Source organism: Drosophila takahashii, chromosome 2R, assembly GCF_030179915.1.
Source record: "Drosophila takahashii strain IR98-3 E-12201 chromosome 2R, DtakHiC1v2, whole genome shotgun sequence".
Classification (NCBI taxonomy): domain Eukaryota; kingdom Metazoa; phylum Arthropoda; class Insecta; order Diptera; family Drosophilidae; genus Drosophila; species Drosophila takahashii.
In genome coordinates, this window is record NC_091679.1 from 39,952,857 (window position 1) to 39,967,710 (window position 14,854).

At 44.2% G+C, this 14,854-nt stretch overlaps 3 protein-coding genes across 4 annotated transcripts; 1 reads left to right on the plus strand and 2 right to left on the minus strand.

The window, feature by feature from the left end:
- The first annotated feature begins 76 nt into the window (after positions 1-76).
- Hsc70-5 (Heat shock protein 70 cognate 5) lies at positions 77-4,283 on the plus strand. 2 transcript variants are annotated; one of them, XR_011417865.1, is made up of 7 exons: positions 77-427; positions 553-599; positions 848-1,426; positions 2,236-3,340; positions 3,398-3,538; positions 3,603-3,995; positions 4,056-4,283. XR_011417865.1 is itself a non-coding variant. In XM_017137809.3 (6 exons), exons 1-6 carry the CDS (start codon positions 344-346, stop codon positions 3,702-3,704), a joined length of 2,058 nt encoding a protein of 685 aa, XP_016993298.2. In that variant the 5' UTR covers positions 77-343; the 3' UTR covers positions 3,705-4,283. The 2 variants fall into 2 exon arrangements, 1 of the variants encoding a protein (XP_016993298.2); XM_017137809.3 differs by having other exon boundaries at positions 3,603-4,283.
- Positions 4,284-4,428: 145 nt separating this feature from the next.
- On the minus strand, positions 4,429-10,131 carry Mdr50 (Multi drug resistance 50). The gene is made up of 9 exons (XM_017137807.3): positions 9,969-10,131; positions 8,813-9,041; positions 8,469-8,752; positions 6,380-8,336; positions 6,008-6,313; positions 5,807-5,946; positions 5,003-5,564; positions 4,795-4,941; positions 4,429-4,652 (listed from the first exon to the last, which is right to left on the minus strand). Exons 1-9 carry the CDS (start codon positions 10,082-10,084, stop codon positions 4,452-4,454), a joined length of 3,942 nt encoding a protein of 1,313 aa, XP_016993296.2. The 5' UTR covers positions 10,085-10,131; the 3' UTR covers positions 4,429-4,451.
- A 936-nt stretch (positions 10,132-11,067) lies between these two features.
- Positions 11,068-14,648, minus strand: SmydA-1 (SET and MYND domain containing, arthropod-specific, member 1). The gene is made up of 6 exons (XM_044393198.2): positions 14,373-14,648; positions 13,853-14,304; positions 12,413-12,841; positions 12,238-12,345; positions 11,489-11,673; positions 11,068-11,403 (listed from the first exon to the last, which is right to left on the minus strand). Exons 1-6 carry the CDS (start codon positions 14,502-14,504, stop codon positions 11,162-11,164), a joined length of 1,548 nt encoding a protein of 515 aa, XP_044249133.1. The 5' UTR covers positions 14,505-14,648; the 3' UTR covers positions 11,068-11,161.
- Positions 14,649-14,854: the final 206 nt, after the last annotated feature.

The following is a 14,854-nucleotide window of genomic DNA, read 5'->3' on the forward strand; positions in this document are numbered from 1 at the left end:
TTTTACGATTTTTATAGTTTGTTTAACCTCCTAGATCCCAAATCGTAACCTTACATCTAGTTACCTTTCCATTACTTTGTTCAGAACTCACATAGCGTTGAAAACCAATTGAAATATTTGAATTTTTTCTACACCACAAGCTCACGCAATCGAAATTAAGCACCACTACACGAGTTGAGAACTCTGGCACACGAACCGCGGCGAACTATCGCTAGAGACGAGACGAGCCCATCACTCAACTTTAAGTTCTCTCACGGGAAGAAACGTGCTCCGCCGTTCTGACGAAATTTTTGCTTTTAATTTGACAATTGCTCGTGTTAAATTGCAGAACTAAAAAGCCAAAATGCTGCGCGTACCCAAGTTTCTGCCCCGCCTCGCCCGCCAGGCCGTCGCCCTCCAAGTTTCGGGGGCTTCTAGCATGTTCCGCGTAAGTATCGGTGCCCCCAACCCCCCTCCCCCTCCTCCTCCTCCTCCGATTGTTATATAAAGAGCGGCATGCGGCTCATGTTTTACGGGAAGATTCTACAGCGGAACACCCTTTTTTCTTTGCAGAATCTGCCAGGTGCTAGCAATGGATTGTCCTCCCAGCTGCGCTACAAGTAAGTTGGTTATCTTAAAAGATCAAAAGATTTCTCCAAATTTGTAGACCCCGCTTATGTAAGCACTCGGCTAAGAGAAACCTGGGAATTTCCAGAAGCCAACTTATGTTGCATCATAACATAGGATATTTAAAGAATTTCCGCATGAAAATTGGGAAACGTGGCCCTTATCTGCACTTGTTGCCGGCGGCCTTATCAGCTCACTCCATTCAATATAAAAATATATAAAACAACCCCTCTTTTTTCAGGTCCGGTGAGGTCAAAGGTGCTGTTATTGGCATCGATTTGGGCACCACCAACTCCTGTCTGGCCGTCATGGAGGGCAAGCAGGCCAAGGTGATCGAGAACGCCGAGGGAGCCCGCACCACACCCTCCCACGTCGCCTTCACCAAGGACGGCGAGCGTCTGGTGGGCATGCCCGCCAAGCGCCAGGCGGTCACCAACTCGGCCAACACCTTCTACGCCACCAAGCGTCTGATTGGCCGCCGTTTCGATGATCCCGAGGTGAAGAAGGACATCACCAATCTGTCCTACAAGGTGGTCAAGGCCTCCAACGGCGACGCCTGGGTCTCCTCCACCGACGGCAAGGTGTATTCCCCCTCCCAGATCGGTGCCTTCATCCTGATCAAGATGAAGGAGACCGCGGAGGCGTATTTGAATACACCTGTGAAGAACGCCGTGGTCACCGTGCCCGCCTACTTCAACGACTCCCAGCGACAGGCCACCAAGGATGCCGGTCAGATTGCTGGACTCAATGTGCTGCGCGTCATCAACGAGCCCACCGCTGCCGCCCTGGCCTACGGAATGGACAAGACGGAGGATAAAATGTGAGTGGTCGATATCTTTATGGGGTCTTTATAGTACTTATCTTTATTGGAAAGCTAAAAACAAGTATTTTCATCAAATAACTATTATTTCATTAATTTTTTTTAAGATTTCTATTAATGTTTCTGAAAAATGTAGCTTTATCTCTTGTTTTCTATAATATTCTGGTCTCAATAGTTCTTATCTTTATTGGAAAGTTAAGAACAAGGGTTTCATCGTAAAACTTGTATTTTATTAATTTTTTGAACATTTCTATGAATGTTTCTGAACCAATTTCCTTATCCTATTTCCCATAATATTCTGTCTGTCTTATTTTTAAATACAGTCGCAGGCTAATTTATAGATGTTTTGTGAAGCCAGAGTTCTTATCTCTCTTTTAAAGTGTATTCTCAAATAACTGAATAATGCTTATCTTTATTGGAAAGCTAAGAACAAGGGTTTTATCAAAAAACTATAATATTGCGTATCTTTATTGGAAAGCGTTGAACAAGTATTTTGTCAAAAAACTATTATTTCATTAATTTTGCTAAGATTTCTTTTAATGTTTCTAAAATAATGTAGCTTATCTCTCATTTTCCATAATATTCTGTCTGTCTTATCTTTAAAACAATCGCAACCTGATTTATAGATGTTTTGTAAAGCCATAGTTCTTATCTGTTTATTTGTAGTAATCTCAAGAGACTCAATTTGACTTCACAATATTAATTTTGTTAGGATCACCAGATACTTTGCATTTGATTTACTTATAATGCAGAATTAAAAATAATTGTTTACATTTTATAACATAAATCGTTATTTTTTATGCCCGCAGCATTGCCGTTTACGATTTGGGTGGCGGCACTTTCGATATTTCGATCCTGGAGATCCAGAAGGGCGTGTTCGAGGTCAAGTCCACCAACGGCGACACCCTTTTGGGCGGTGAGGACTTTGACAACCATATTGTCAACTTCCTGGTGGCCGAGTTCAAGAAGGACAGTGGAATCGACATCCGCAAGGACAACATTGCCATGCAGCGCCTGAAGGAGGCTGCCGAGAAGGCCAAGTGCGAGCTGTCCTCCTCCCAGCAGACCGACATCAATCTTCCCTATTTGACCATGGATGCCGCCGGTCCGCAGCACATGAACCTCAAGATGACGCGCGCCAAGCTGGAGAGCCTGGTGGGTGATCTCATCAAGCGCACCATTCAGCCCTGCCAGAAGGCTCTTTCCGATGCCGAGGTGGCCAAGTCGGAGATCGGAGAGGTGCTGCTGGTTGGCGGCATGACGCGTATGCCCAAGGTGCAGGCCACCGTGCAGGAGCTCTTCGGACGCCAGCCCTCGCGTTCCGTCAATCCCGATGAGGCTGTGGCCGTTGGAGCTGCCGTTCAGGGTGGTGTTTTGGCCGGTGATGTCACCGATGTGCTCCTGCTGGACGTTACTCCCCTCTCGCTGGGCATTGAAACCCTGGGCGGTGTGTTCACCCGTCTGATTTCCCGTAACACCACAATTCCCACCAAGAAGTCGCAGGTCTTCTCGACCGCCAGCGATGGCCAGACCCAGGTGGAGATTAAGGTGCACCAGGGCGAGCGTGAGATGGCCAACGACAACAAGCTTCTCGGAGCCTTCACACTGGTCGGAATTCCCCCGGCACCGCGCGGCGTGCCCCAAATCGAGGTGGTGTTCGACATCGATGCCAATGGTATTGTGCACGTTTCGGCCAAGGACAAGGGCACCGGCAAGGAGCAGCAGATCGTCATCCAGTCCAGCGGTGGTCTGAGCAAGGATGAGATTGAGAACATGATCAAGAAGGCCGAGGAGTACGCCACCGCCGACAAGCAGAAGCGCGAGCTGATCGAGATCGTCAACCAGGGCGAGAGCATAGTCCATGACACCGAGACCAAGATGGAGGAGTTCAAGAGCCAGCTGCCCGCCGAGGAGGTAATTATATACTCTACTGGTATCCTCATAAATTTTTAACTTTGAATTTATCTGCAGTGCGAGAAGCTGAAGAAGGAGATTGCCGATCTGCGCACGTTGCTGGCCAACAAGGAGACCGCCGATTTGGAGGAAGTCAGGAAGGCCACCTCCTCGCTGCAGCAGTCGTCCCTGAAGCTCTTCGAGCTGGCCTACAAGAAGGTGGGTTCTTATATTAATATAGAATACATGTACTTTATATGCTTATATTCTTATCCCCTTTCAGATGTCCGCTGAGCGCGAGAGCGGCTCTGGATCCGCCGGCTCCTCCGACAGCAGCAGTTCGAGCGACACTTCCGGCGAGGCCAAGAAGGAAGAGAAGAACTAAATTAGGCAACCATAGTCATAGTTGTTGTTCCCCTATTTAATAATAACCGCTTCTGGATTTCGATTAAGTTCTACGTTAAACACAAACACGTCATATTCCCTTTACGAATCATGAATCACACAAAGCCACAAGCATTTACCCAAAAAATGTGTAGTAAAATCAGGTCGAATCAGACAAGGTGACTTCCAAGCAAAAAGAGACGTAGACACCAAGCCGCCAGGAGAACCGATGACTGCATAAAGTTTTTATTGTTTATTATGCAATCAAGAGCTCCCCTATCTAAATCGCGTGGTTTGTTTTGTGTTGTGTTCCTGTAAGATTTTGATTATTTTTACGTATATTCTAAACTAGTTGTAGTTGTACAATAACGAGCACAGCACAAGAACTCAATTCGCAAAGCGGCCACGGCGTTATAGACGCGGACAAACTAAGCAAATGATCATTTGGAGGTCCTACTTTAAGCTAAATTGTATGTTGGTTTCCAGTGGACAACCAATTCGACTGGGTAATATGCAATTAAATTTAAACAAATCGATGTAAACTTAAAATAAAACAAAAACAAACATTTACATACAAAAATTTCGTTTATTTCTTAGAATATTGAAGATTTTCACATACAAATTCATTCATAAATTCCTCGATGATAAATAATCTTAGACTAACTAAACTATGGAGTTTTTGTACAAATACTACAGTGTCGTTGTTCGCAATTCACTAAGCTAGATCTAAGCTATGATGATGTGTGATCTACATGGCTCCGCTCTGAAGTTTGTAGAGCGTGTAGTAGAGTCCTCGATTGCCGAGCAGTTGCTTGTGGTCTCCTGCCTCACAAACCACTCCGTTCTCCAGGACAACAATGACGTCAGAGTGGACAACGGTGGACAATCGATGGGCTATAGTAATAGTAGTACGACCTTCAGAGGCGGCATCGAGTGCATCTTGGACAACCTATGGGTTAGGATTAGAGTAATTAATAGGGATCTTAAATTTTCTTTTCTTCACTACGTCTTATAGCCATTAAATTGGCTAAGCAATGTAATAAATTTTATGTGTAATACTAAAAAAAAAAAAAAATTGGATCTCTTCCTACCTTTTCACTTTCAGCGTCCAAAGCAGAGGTGGCCTCGTCGAGCAACATGATCTTGGGATTCCGGATGAGGGCTCTGGCAATAGCAATACGTTGTTTCTGACCGCCGGACAACTGGGCACCCTTCTCACCCATTCTCGTTTCATAGCCCTATGGATTACACAAAGTTATATCAAAGTTCCAAAAGAAAATTACAGATAAAACCCCTTACCAATGGCAGGTTAGCGATGAATTCATGGATATTGGACTTCTTGCAGGCGGAGATGATCTCCTGATCGGTCACATCCCTCGAGTTATCACCGTACTTGATATTCTCCTTGATTGTCCGATCGAAGAGGATCGGCTCCTGGGACACGATGCCCAATTGGTTCCTCAGATTTCTCATGGAAACGTCGCGCACATCGCGCTCATCGATGAGAGTGGCTCCCTCGTCCACGTCGTAGAACCGCTGAATGAGCTGGATGCAGGTGGACTTGCCACAACCGGAAGGACCCACCAAGGCGACCTTCTGACCCTTGTTTACGCTTAGGTTCAGTCCCTTGAGAACCTGAATTTCGTGGCGCGTGGGATAGCTGAACTCCACCTTGTCGTAGCGAACGTTTCCATCGCTGTGCCAAGGATCCCGAGATACTCCCGGTCGGTCTACGATAGTTGGTTGGCGGCGGAGGAACGTGAATATGGTCTTGGCCGCCGAAACGCCCTTCTGCATATTGGGAGCAAAGGCCAAGGCGTTGGCAATTGAGGCTGTGCCCATGATGAGGGCTTGGGAAACCCTAAAGAGAGAGAGAAAAATGATAAACATAATCTATATGACTTGGCCTACATTCAAAATAAAATTAACCCTAAAGTCAAGAAAATCGCCCTATTTTTGTCTTTAAGACAAGATCGCCCTAAATCTTAAGGTAAAATTTTGATTTTGATTTTTTTTCAGCTAATTTTTCTAAATTTTAGGGTAATTTTACTAAAATTTAAGGGTAAAAATTTCTTTAAAGTAGAAAATTTTAATAAAACCTACTTGAAAACATCTCCAAACTCGATTCCTCGGTTAATCACACACCAGGTACCATAGTACATGCAGGCGGCATAGGCGAAGAACATCAGGGAACGGGCCAAACCATAGACCATACCTCGGAAGTGGGTATTCCTCTTGGAGATCTGTAAAGGTAATAATTATTTATTAGCAATTCCAGAGATCTCTGAAAATAGTTAAACCCACCTCAACAGCTGGGATCAGCATGCCTATGTAGTTCTTGTGGAACATCTCCTCGCGACCCAGGGAAACGACAGTGCGAATATTGGAAACCACTTCGACGGCCAGCTTGGTGCAGTTCTCCATGGTCTTGGCGGAGCCCATGTTCTCCTTGGCCATCAATGTGCGCTGCATGTAGAAGGCTATCAGGATGAAGGGAGTAAAGGCCAAAGCCACCAGACCCAGACTCCATTCGTAGTACATGGACAGGCCGATGCCCAAAGCGAGGGTAGAAATCGATTGGATGATGGTTCCAATTCGCTGACCAGTGGCCTGAAAGATTAATAAGAATGAGTTATTAGAAGATCACCGATCAATCACCGATCATTCATCACTTACGCCCTGAACTGCAGCAGCATCGCCGGAGAGTCGAGCACAGAGGCTTCCCGTTCCATTGGCCTTGTCATCGAACCAGGCCACCTCCTGGCGCATCATCGCCTCGAACATGAGTCCACGGAGACGTTCCGTCAGCCTCTCACCGGCGATTCCGAAGAAGTAAATCTGGAAGAAGGTGGCGATGCCCACCACGATGCCGGCAATCAAGAAGTACAAGCTGTACTGGTTGGAGTTCTCGCGCACATATTCATCGTTATCCCTGACCGAAAGAACCTGCAGGATGCTGCCAAAGAGCACCGCAAAGATGGGCATGGCACAGCCCATGATCACCGAGGAGATGCAGCCTACGGTGATCTGCAGATACTCCGGCTTGCTCATCTTCATCACCTCCTTCATTGGTTTCACCTCGTTGGGGTCCTTGACCTTCTTCTTCTTCTTCTTATCCTTCTTGTCCGCCACCTCCTCCTCCTCCTCTTCATCTTCGCTGAGCACCTTGATCTCCTCCTCGTCCTCATCCTTGATATCGAAGTTCTTGTAGATATCACCAGTGGGACTGAGGACAGAGCCATCATCGTCTCCCAACTGGGTGGTTACCAGGTTGTAGTAGTGATCCTTCAGCTCCATCAACTCCTGATGGGTGCCACTCTCCACCACCTCGCCCTTGTTGATCACCACAATCCTGTCCGCCCGACGAACGGTGGACAGGCGATGGGCCACCACAATGGTGGTTCTGCCGGCGCTGACTTTCTCCAGGGCAGCCTGTACCTTGGCCTCACTGGCGGTGTCCAGGGCAGAGGTGGCCTCGTCCAACAGCAGGATCTCGGGATCCCGAATCAAGGCGCGAGCAATGGCTATCCTCTGCTTCTGGCCACCGGACAACTGAGCTCCTCGCTCGCCCACGAGGGTATCGTAACCCTTGGGCAATTTCTTGATGAAAATAGCAGCATTGGCTGCCGCAGCTGCTGCCTCGATCTCCGCCCGAGTGGCATCCTCCCGTCCATAACGGATATTCTCGTAGATGGAAACGCCAAAGAGAACAGGCTCCTGACCCACCACACCAATCCTGGACCTCAGCCAATTGATGTCGATGTCCTTGAGATTGGTGCCATTAAAAAAGAGATTACCCGCCTGGGGATCGTAGAATCGCTGGACCAGTTGGATGCAGGTGGACTTGCCACAGCCGGAGGGACCCACCAAAGCAACCGTCTGTCCGCGATGAATGCTCAGGTTCAGTTTGTTAAGAATGGGGATCTCTGGTCGCGTGGGATACTGGAACTCCACGTCCTTGAACTCGATCGTAGTGAGGGGCTCATTCAACTTCTTACCCCCCGCATCGATGGGGTTGATAATAGGGATCTGTTCGATGATGTGGAAGACCTTGGCACAGGCACCCTTTGCGATGCCAAAGGCCTCGATATAAGGAGCAGCCATACCAATATTCATGGAACCCATCATCACCGAGAAGAAGACCGTGATCATGGTGCCAGCATCGTAGTTTGCGTAATACGGATCGTTGTAGCCCTTGATCACCAGACCCACTCCGTACCAGAAGGCCAGAGCATAGGAGGCGTAGATGAAGAACCACAGTAGACCGAATCCAATTCCAGAGAACATGTTCCTCTTGATGTTCAGCAGCTTGGCGGCCACAACACTCTCCTTGTAGGCAGCCAGTTCCTTGGCTTCTCCTTCAAAGGCTTTCACTGTGCGAATGCCGGAGAGAGCACCTTCGGCCACAACGGCGGCACCGGCGTACATGGTAACCTCCTTCTTGGCCAGACGGGATGTGGCCACCGAAACCAGGCCCATGGCGATGAAGGTCAGCGGAAGACTGGTCAAACAAACCAGCGAAAGCTGCCAGCCCTTGACAAAGGCCAAGACCAGGGAGCCAATGAAGGAAACAAAGTAATGGATGAACATTACCACCTTCTCAGCCAGGCCATCCTCCATCTTGGAGAGATCTCTGTAAAAAAGGAAAACATATAAGAATAGGTAAATTTTTTTTTTTTTTTTTAGTGATCAATTTGATAAGAAGTAGATAAGCCACTTCTTTGATATGAAAGTTATTTTTTTGGAAATGTCATTGATTACTCACTCATTCATTCGGCTAGCCACTTCACCACTCTGGTTGAAGTCATACCACTTCATATCTTGGTGGAGAATCGAGCGAAAGAACTTTGAGCGGATGGTGAGGATCTGGGAGTGGGCCGCATAGTTGAAGCAGGTGATCGAGAGATATGAGCAGACCAGCATAATGATACCGATGTAGGTGTTCTGCAGGGAGAACTCTCGCACTTTGTCCAGCAGCAAAGTACCAGCATCGTCATCAGCTCGATAGGTTTTACCACCCGCTGCCATTCCACCCAAATCGATCATGTCCTAAGGGGTAAAAATAGTTTTAAGTAAAGGGTTTTAACTTCAAGTTTAATTTCAACTTACATTGGCTAGATTTCCGAAGATCAAACTGTTGGCGGGAGTGGTTAAACCCGTGGCTATGGCAGACAGTATACCGATCACATAGAGACCCCGATCCTTGGTGGTGGCATATCGGAAGAGCTGGAAGTAGCTGACCTGCTTCACTTCCTCCTCGTACTTGAAGCGTACTTCTTTCTCATCGCTCGCATCCGCATCGTCATGCTTCGACTTCTTTTTCGATTTGTTGGGCTCACTGCAATAATAATAATAAAGGGTGCCAATCATAGATGGTTATCGGTAAGTATATTGACGCCACCACCTTGAACCCCACGAGGTATCGCGAAACCCTTATCTGCACCACTGACACTCGCCAAGGGAAGTGGTTCCAAACAACCAATAGCACTATGACCACGCTTCGGTTTTGCCCAACCAAATCACTATCTGCAGTGTGATATAGTGTATACTATATGGTAGAGAGTCGTTTATAGAGATTACCTGGCAAGGTGGCTCTCTTCTGTTTGGTCGACATTTATGGCATTAGCAATCAATGAACGATAAAGAAACAAGTATTTGGAATCTTTACCGACTGCATGATACACTAAACTATTAATCACTTCCCCCAATTAGTATAAAGTTTTAACTCCATTAATAGAATTTAATAGGAATTTGAATGTATTAAACGACACAAACTTCTGGGGTTATGATCACAATTATTTTGTCCAAGAACTAAGGACTTCGTTTATGTTATTTTTCGAAAAAAAAAATATCCTTGAAAATTATAAGAAACTCAGTACAACCCCTTCGTAAAGGGTATAGACAAAAATAATGCACACTTAGTATTCAGCCATTCTGTGCGAATAATTAGCACTGTCATCGTTGAGAAGCAACTTTGTCAAAGGTGAAAAACTTCAATGGAATTCCTTCTTCAGATTGTATTTAGCACTCGATCGAAACATGTCCATTAATTATAATACGTGTACCAATCTTTTAGCACGAGTTTCGCTTAAATAGGTATTGCCAATTAATTAGACATTTAAGGATTATGTTTTACTAAACTTTCAGGAACTGTTATATCACAAAAACACATTTTTTTTCGCACTTGTATTTAACAAATTTCCTGTTTTTACTTCGTATATCCTTAAAGGATTTTTTTTGGGATTGTACACTCTTAGAAACTTACAAACTCTTGCGATCTCGTTCCGAATCCTCTAATTTGGTGCTCAGGACTATATTAGTTTTGTACTGCGATCGCGAATTCACATCGTCCTTGACGATGTCGCCGTTCTTAACGGTCATCGTGTTGATGATTTTTTAAGTTTGGAACTATATATCCCTTTCGATCAATCCGTGTGATTTAATGGAAATCAATGGGGCCAGAAAGAACTGTTGGCTGCGCAGACTAAAACAGACTATTAGAATATAACAGCGGGCATGGGGTTTATATTCGAATGACTGCCTGGCCAGAGTGGAGCGTTATCAACTGATAATGCGTGTTTATCAATATATTGGACATGTATAAAATTCTTAAGACTAACGGTGAGTTTGGTCTGCTTGTGAAATTCGTGGTCGTATTGCGTTTAATGGCTGCACGTGAAACCAAATCTGATGAAACCGATTATAATATTGGGGGAACCTGATCTAAGATCCGTGATTCACTTATAAAGTGAGGTCTTCAAAGCTTATGGCTAGAATTGTTTATACTTTTTAGCCCTAGGTCAGTGACTTTCAAAATGTAAATATTTACTAAAATATGGAAATATTTTCTGACCTATCGAACTAGGAATAAAAGTGGTTTAACGTATGTAAGGAACAAGTGAAATCAAGTTAAACAAGGTTATAAATGGGCATAATGTATTGTCAAAGATAAGTAAATAAAGTTTCCAATAATTCCGTTCCTTAGATAAAGTAAAGTCATCATTATCGGGCACCGTCATTACTCATTTATAAGTAAGATTGCACCGGCTTTTGATAGGCTATGCATTTGTAATGAATGAGGGTTAATTGAATGAGCTATAATTCTTTTAATCCTATATATGTATGGCCCACCACCTGTTAAGAAAGAATCAATATTAACCATATTATAATATCGTGGTTCACACACACCGGGTAGAATATCTTATCCTTATCGCCCAGACTGTCAGAATGGCGTACTCACAAACCGAAATATACAATATATGTACATATATGGAATCAAATTGGCCAGTAACCGATGACGTTGGACCTGTGAATAATGACATGACTGGGCAATTTCACGCTCGTTAAGCCCCGATGGACTACAATTAGAGGGATCTAGTAATGACAATTTATTGGCAATTTTGATACAGGCTTTTGGGAGGGGTATTAACTGATTTCATTCGATTCATGACTGATTGCCTAGGAGATCCTGGTTACCATGCGCAGTGCATCCCGGTTGATCTTGGCTTGCCGAAGCATATGACCCTCGACGAAAATGTCAGACTCGTATTGCAGATAGTTGACGCACTTTTCCACATAGAACAAGGACTCTTCCAGGCGATCCTTCGGCGACAGGCTCGTTGCGAGGGCCACTCGACGAGTTTGCTCGGCAATTGCCGAGTGCAATTCGAAGCAAAGCGTGCCGAGCGTGCGAACTTCACCTGCCGTTTGTAAATAGAACAAAAAACACCAAACAACCACTTGAGATAACGTTGCGTATACGTAATAATCAGCAACAACACTTACACGGCGTAAGTGTCTCGTACAACTGAACGAGTTCCCTGGCGAAATTCAGTTTGAGCAGCAGCTTATCGTCCGGAATAACCATCAGCTCCTTTTGATCCTTGGCCAGCAGCTGGACGAGCAGGATTTTTATCTCACTCATGTGAAAATGCTGAGGAGGCAGCCACTTTTCATAGTGCTTAAGATATCTGTGAAAAAAGACAGAAACATTTCAAATATAAACGTTTAGGAAAGGTAAATCGAATGTTATTTTAATTGGGAGTTTTTAATTTAAAAAGCTTTTATATTAATTCGAGAGGAAAATTTTAATTGGAAGATTGGTTCTTTAGAAACTAAAGAAACAACTATTATGTATTATAGTTACTATTTTCTATGCCTTACTTTTTAATAAATATTGTATAGCTACAGAACAGGAATGAATTGTTATTTTAATAGGGATTTTTTAAATTTATTTAAATAGCTGTTATACTATTTCTAGAGGAATATTTTAATTGGAAAATTGTTTTTTAGAAAATTTACACACAAAAAAATGCATGATCCCGTAAAATCGATGTAAATTTTAGGTCATGCAAAACCCATATCGTTTTTACATGAAATACTCTTTTCGACCAGGTCAAATTTACCTGGCCTCATATTAAATTAAAATTGATTTTAAATAATGTAAAATCAATCTTCGTCTCATATCGGTTTTTTTTTGGGTTTATGTGTCTTACTTAATTATTTATTATTTTCAGCAACAGAAAAGGACTTACTTTAAACCATTCTCGACATTCTTCTCCATGCTCTGGATATCCTTACCAGCCCTTTCCAAAATGCGCTCCACATAGTGCTTCTGCACCTGCTTGTGACACTCGCGGCAGCTGGAAGAGAATTCAAAGAGCCTTGAATTTTGGAATATCCTAAGTAAAAGGGCTGAGATTGCCTCACCGCCAACTGCCGTTCCAGTCGTCCGCCTTGCTGGGCAGCATCAGACCGCCGCACTGACGATCCTCGCACTTGATGGCACTGTAAAAAGTGTCCAGCTCGGTGACATCTGCGCATCTCTCACAGGCGCACTTGAAGAGCTTCGTCTGCATGAGATGACGCTGGCGATCGGCGGTGCCCCAAACGGCGTCCGAGTAGCAGATGCTCAGATGGGCATTCTTCTTGATTTCCCGCGGTGCCCACAGGATGCAATGGCCGTTCTTATTGAAACTCTTGGCCAGATTGGGCAGGCAGGAGTTCTCCGTGAAGGAGGCCGTGTAAAAGACACCCACATGCGGGGGATCAGTAGTCGGCACCTCATGACCATTTATCTGCAGAGCACCAACGGCTCTCATAATCTCCTCCTCGCTGAACTTTTGGGTTTTGAAGAATCTGTAAGAATAAAAAAAATTAATTATCTTTCTATATCCTACAAAGTATACGTTTTGTAAAACCAATTATGATTAGGTATCTAAATTGCTTATACATTTTATGATTTTCTGATTTCTAAGTTTTGAAGAATCTGTAAGAATCAGAAAATTAAATATCGTTCTATAACCTACAAAATATACGTTTGTAAAACCAATTATGATAACATATCTAAATTGCTTATTTATTTTATGATTTTAGATTATTTTGATAGCAATCTATTTATAAGTACAAACTATTTATGATTGGGGAATAATTCCAGAGTAACGGTGATATGTTTGTCGAGAGCGGATAAGATAAGATTGTTCACGTTTACATAGTAAACCTTTCCTTCCGATTCATTATCAAGTATTTGATTTATGTATTTAAAGAATTTAAAGAATCCAATACCATGCCTCGTAATACCTACTTCACTGGCTTTGTAATCAAGTATTTATGAATAGATGAACAGATGATCCTAGGTATCCAATGCTTAGGGATACAATAAGAGTTTTTATATTCCAATTATTCCAATTATTTCCAAACTAACGGTTATATGTTTGTCAAGGGCGGATAAGATAAGATTGTTTACGTTTACATAGTAAACCTTTTCCTACCGATTCATTATTCTTTGCTTTGTAATCAAGTATTTATGTATTAAAAGAATTTAAAAAATCCAAATTTATGTATCCAATGCGTAGGGATACAAAAAGAATTTTTAGATTACAACTAGGTAATTTTTCCAGACTAACGGTTATATGTTTGTCGAGGGCGATAAGATAAGATTGTTTACGTTTACATATGTAGTAAACCTTTTCTTTCCGATTCATTTATGAATAGATCAGAAGAACCCAATGTAGAAATACAATAAGAATTTAAAGAATCCAAAACCATGCTTTGTAATACCTACTTCATTGGCTTTGTAACAAAGTATTTATGAATAGATCAGAAGAACCCATTGTACATGAAAGAATCCCATAGAATCGTAATACCTACTTGGGAATAAATTGACCGATGCTGGCCAGGTCGGCCTTCCATTGGCTGGAGCCCCTCCTAGTAGACTCCAGTGTCTCCAGCTCCTGGAACTTGCTGGCCTTCTCCGGACTGGTCTCCCCGATCATCAGACACCTGACGGTGCTGAGGCACGTGTAGAGTGGATGCGGTCCATTGAACTCCTGCACATTGACCTTCTGATCCCGCGCCTTGGTGAGGCGACACTCCGCCTGGTGCTCCTCCAAAGACTTGCACTCCGGACCGCACAGTGGCCACCCGCACTGATCGCACTCGATGTGATCATCTGCCTCGATGCTGTTGAGACAGCCCAGGCAAACGGGCGCCGAGATCTGGGCAGGTCCACGCATCAGGGGAGCCTCCTTCAAGATTATCTCGTAGGGTTTAATGGTGCGAGTGGCCACCAGATGCCGGCCCAGTTGCTCATTGTGGGCGATCTGCGAGAGGGAGTTGAGGTTATGTTGGTCTATCGGAACCTTTGGATAATACCGCATAAATAGCGCACCTTGAATGGATGACAGCTGGGTTTGTGGCTCTTCCAGTCCTGCTTCTGGTGCTGCGCATTGCAGTAGGACACCTGGTTACAGTTGGAGCACTTGTTCTTGGTCGGCTCCTCGCACACATGGCAGGGATTCATTGTAGCAAATTTACTATCCCAAAGAGATGTTTTTCACTCAGTCACTCAGCTAGATGTGCATCCACCTCCGCACGCCTCACACAATCTCTATAAACTGGGCCAGCTGAAGAGCAATACACATCTGCTGCTGCTGTGCGCTACGCTCGGTCCTCTATAAATAGCTTGAAAATACGCTCTCGAGTGGACCAATGCTGTGAGTGGGGCGGGCCACCCTAAACGTAATTGAATAAAACAAGATAGAACGCTAAAACAAGATAGTACTTCGACTATCAGATACCCATTACTCAGCTAAAGGAAGTGCAAGGGAGCTGAAGATTGACAGTTGTCAAAGCTACTGGCTGCATCTACCG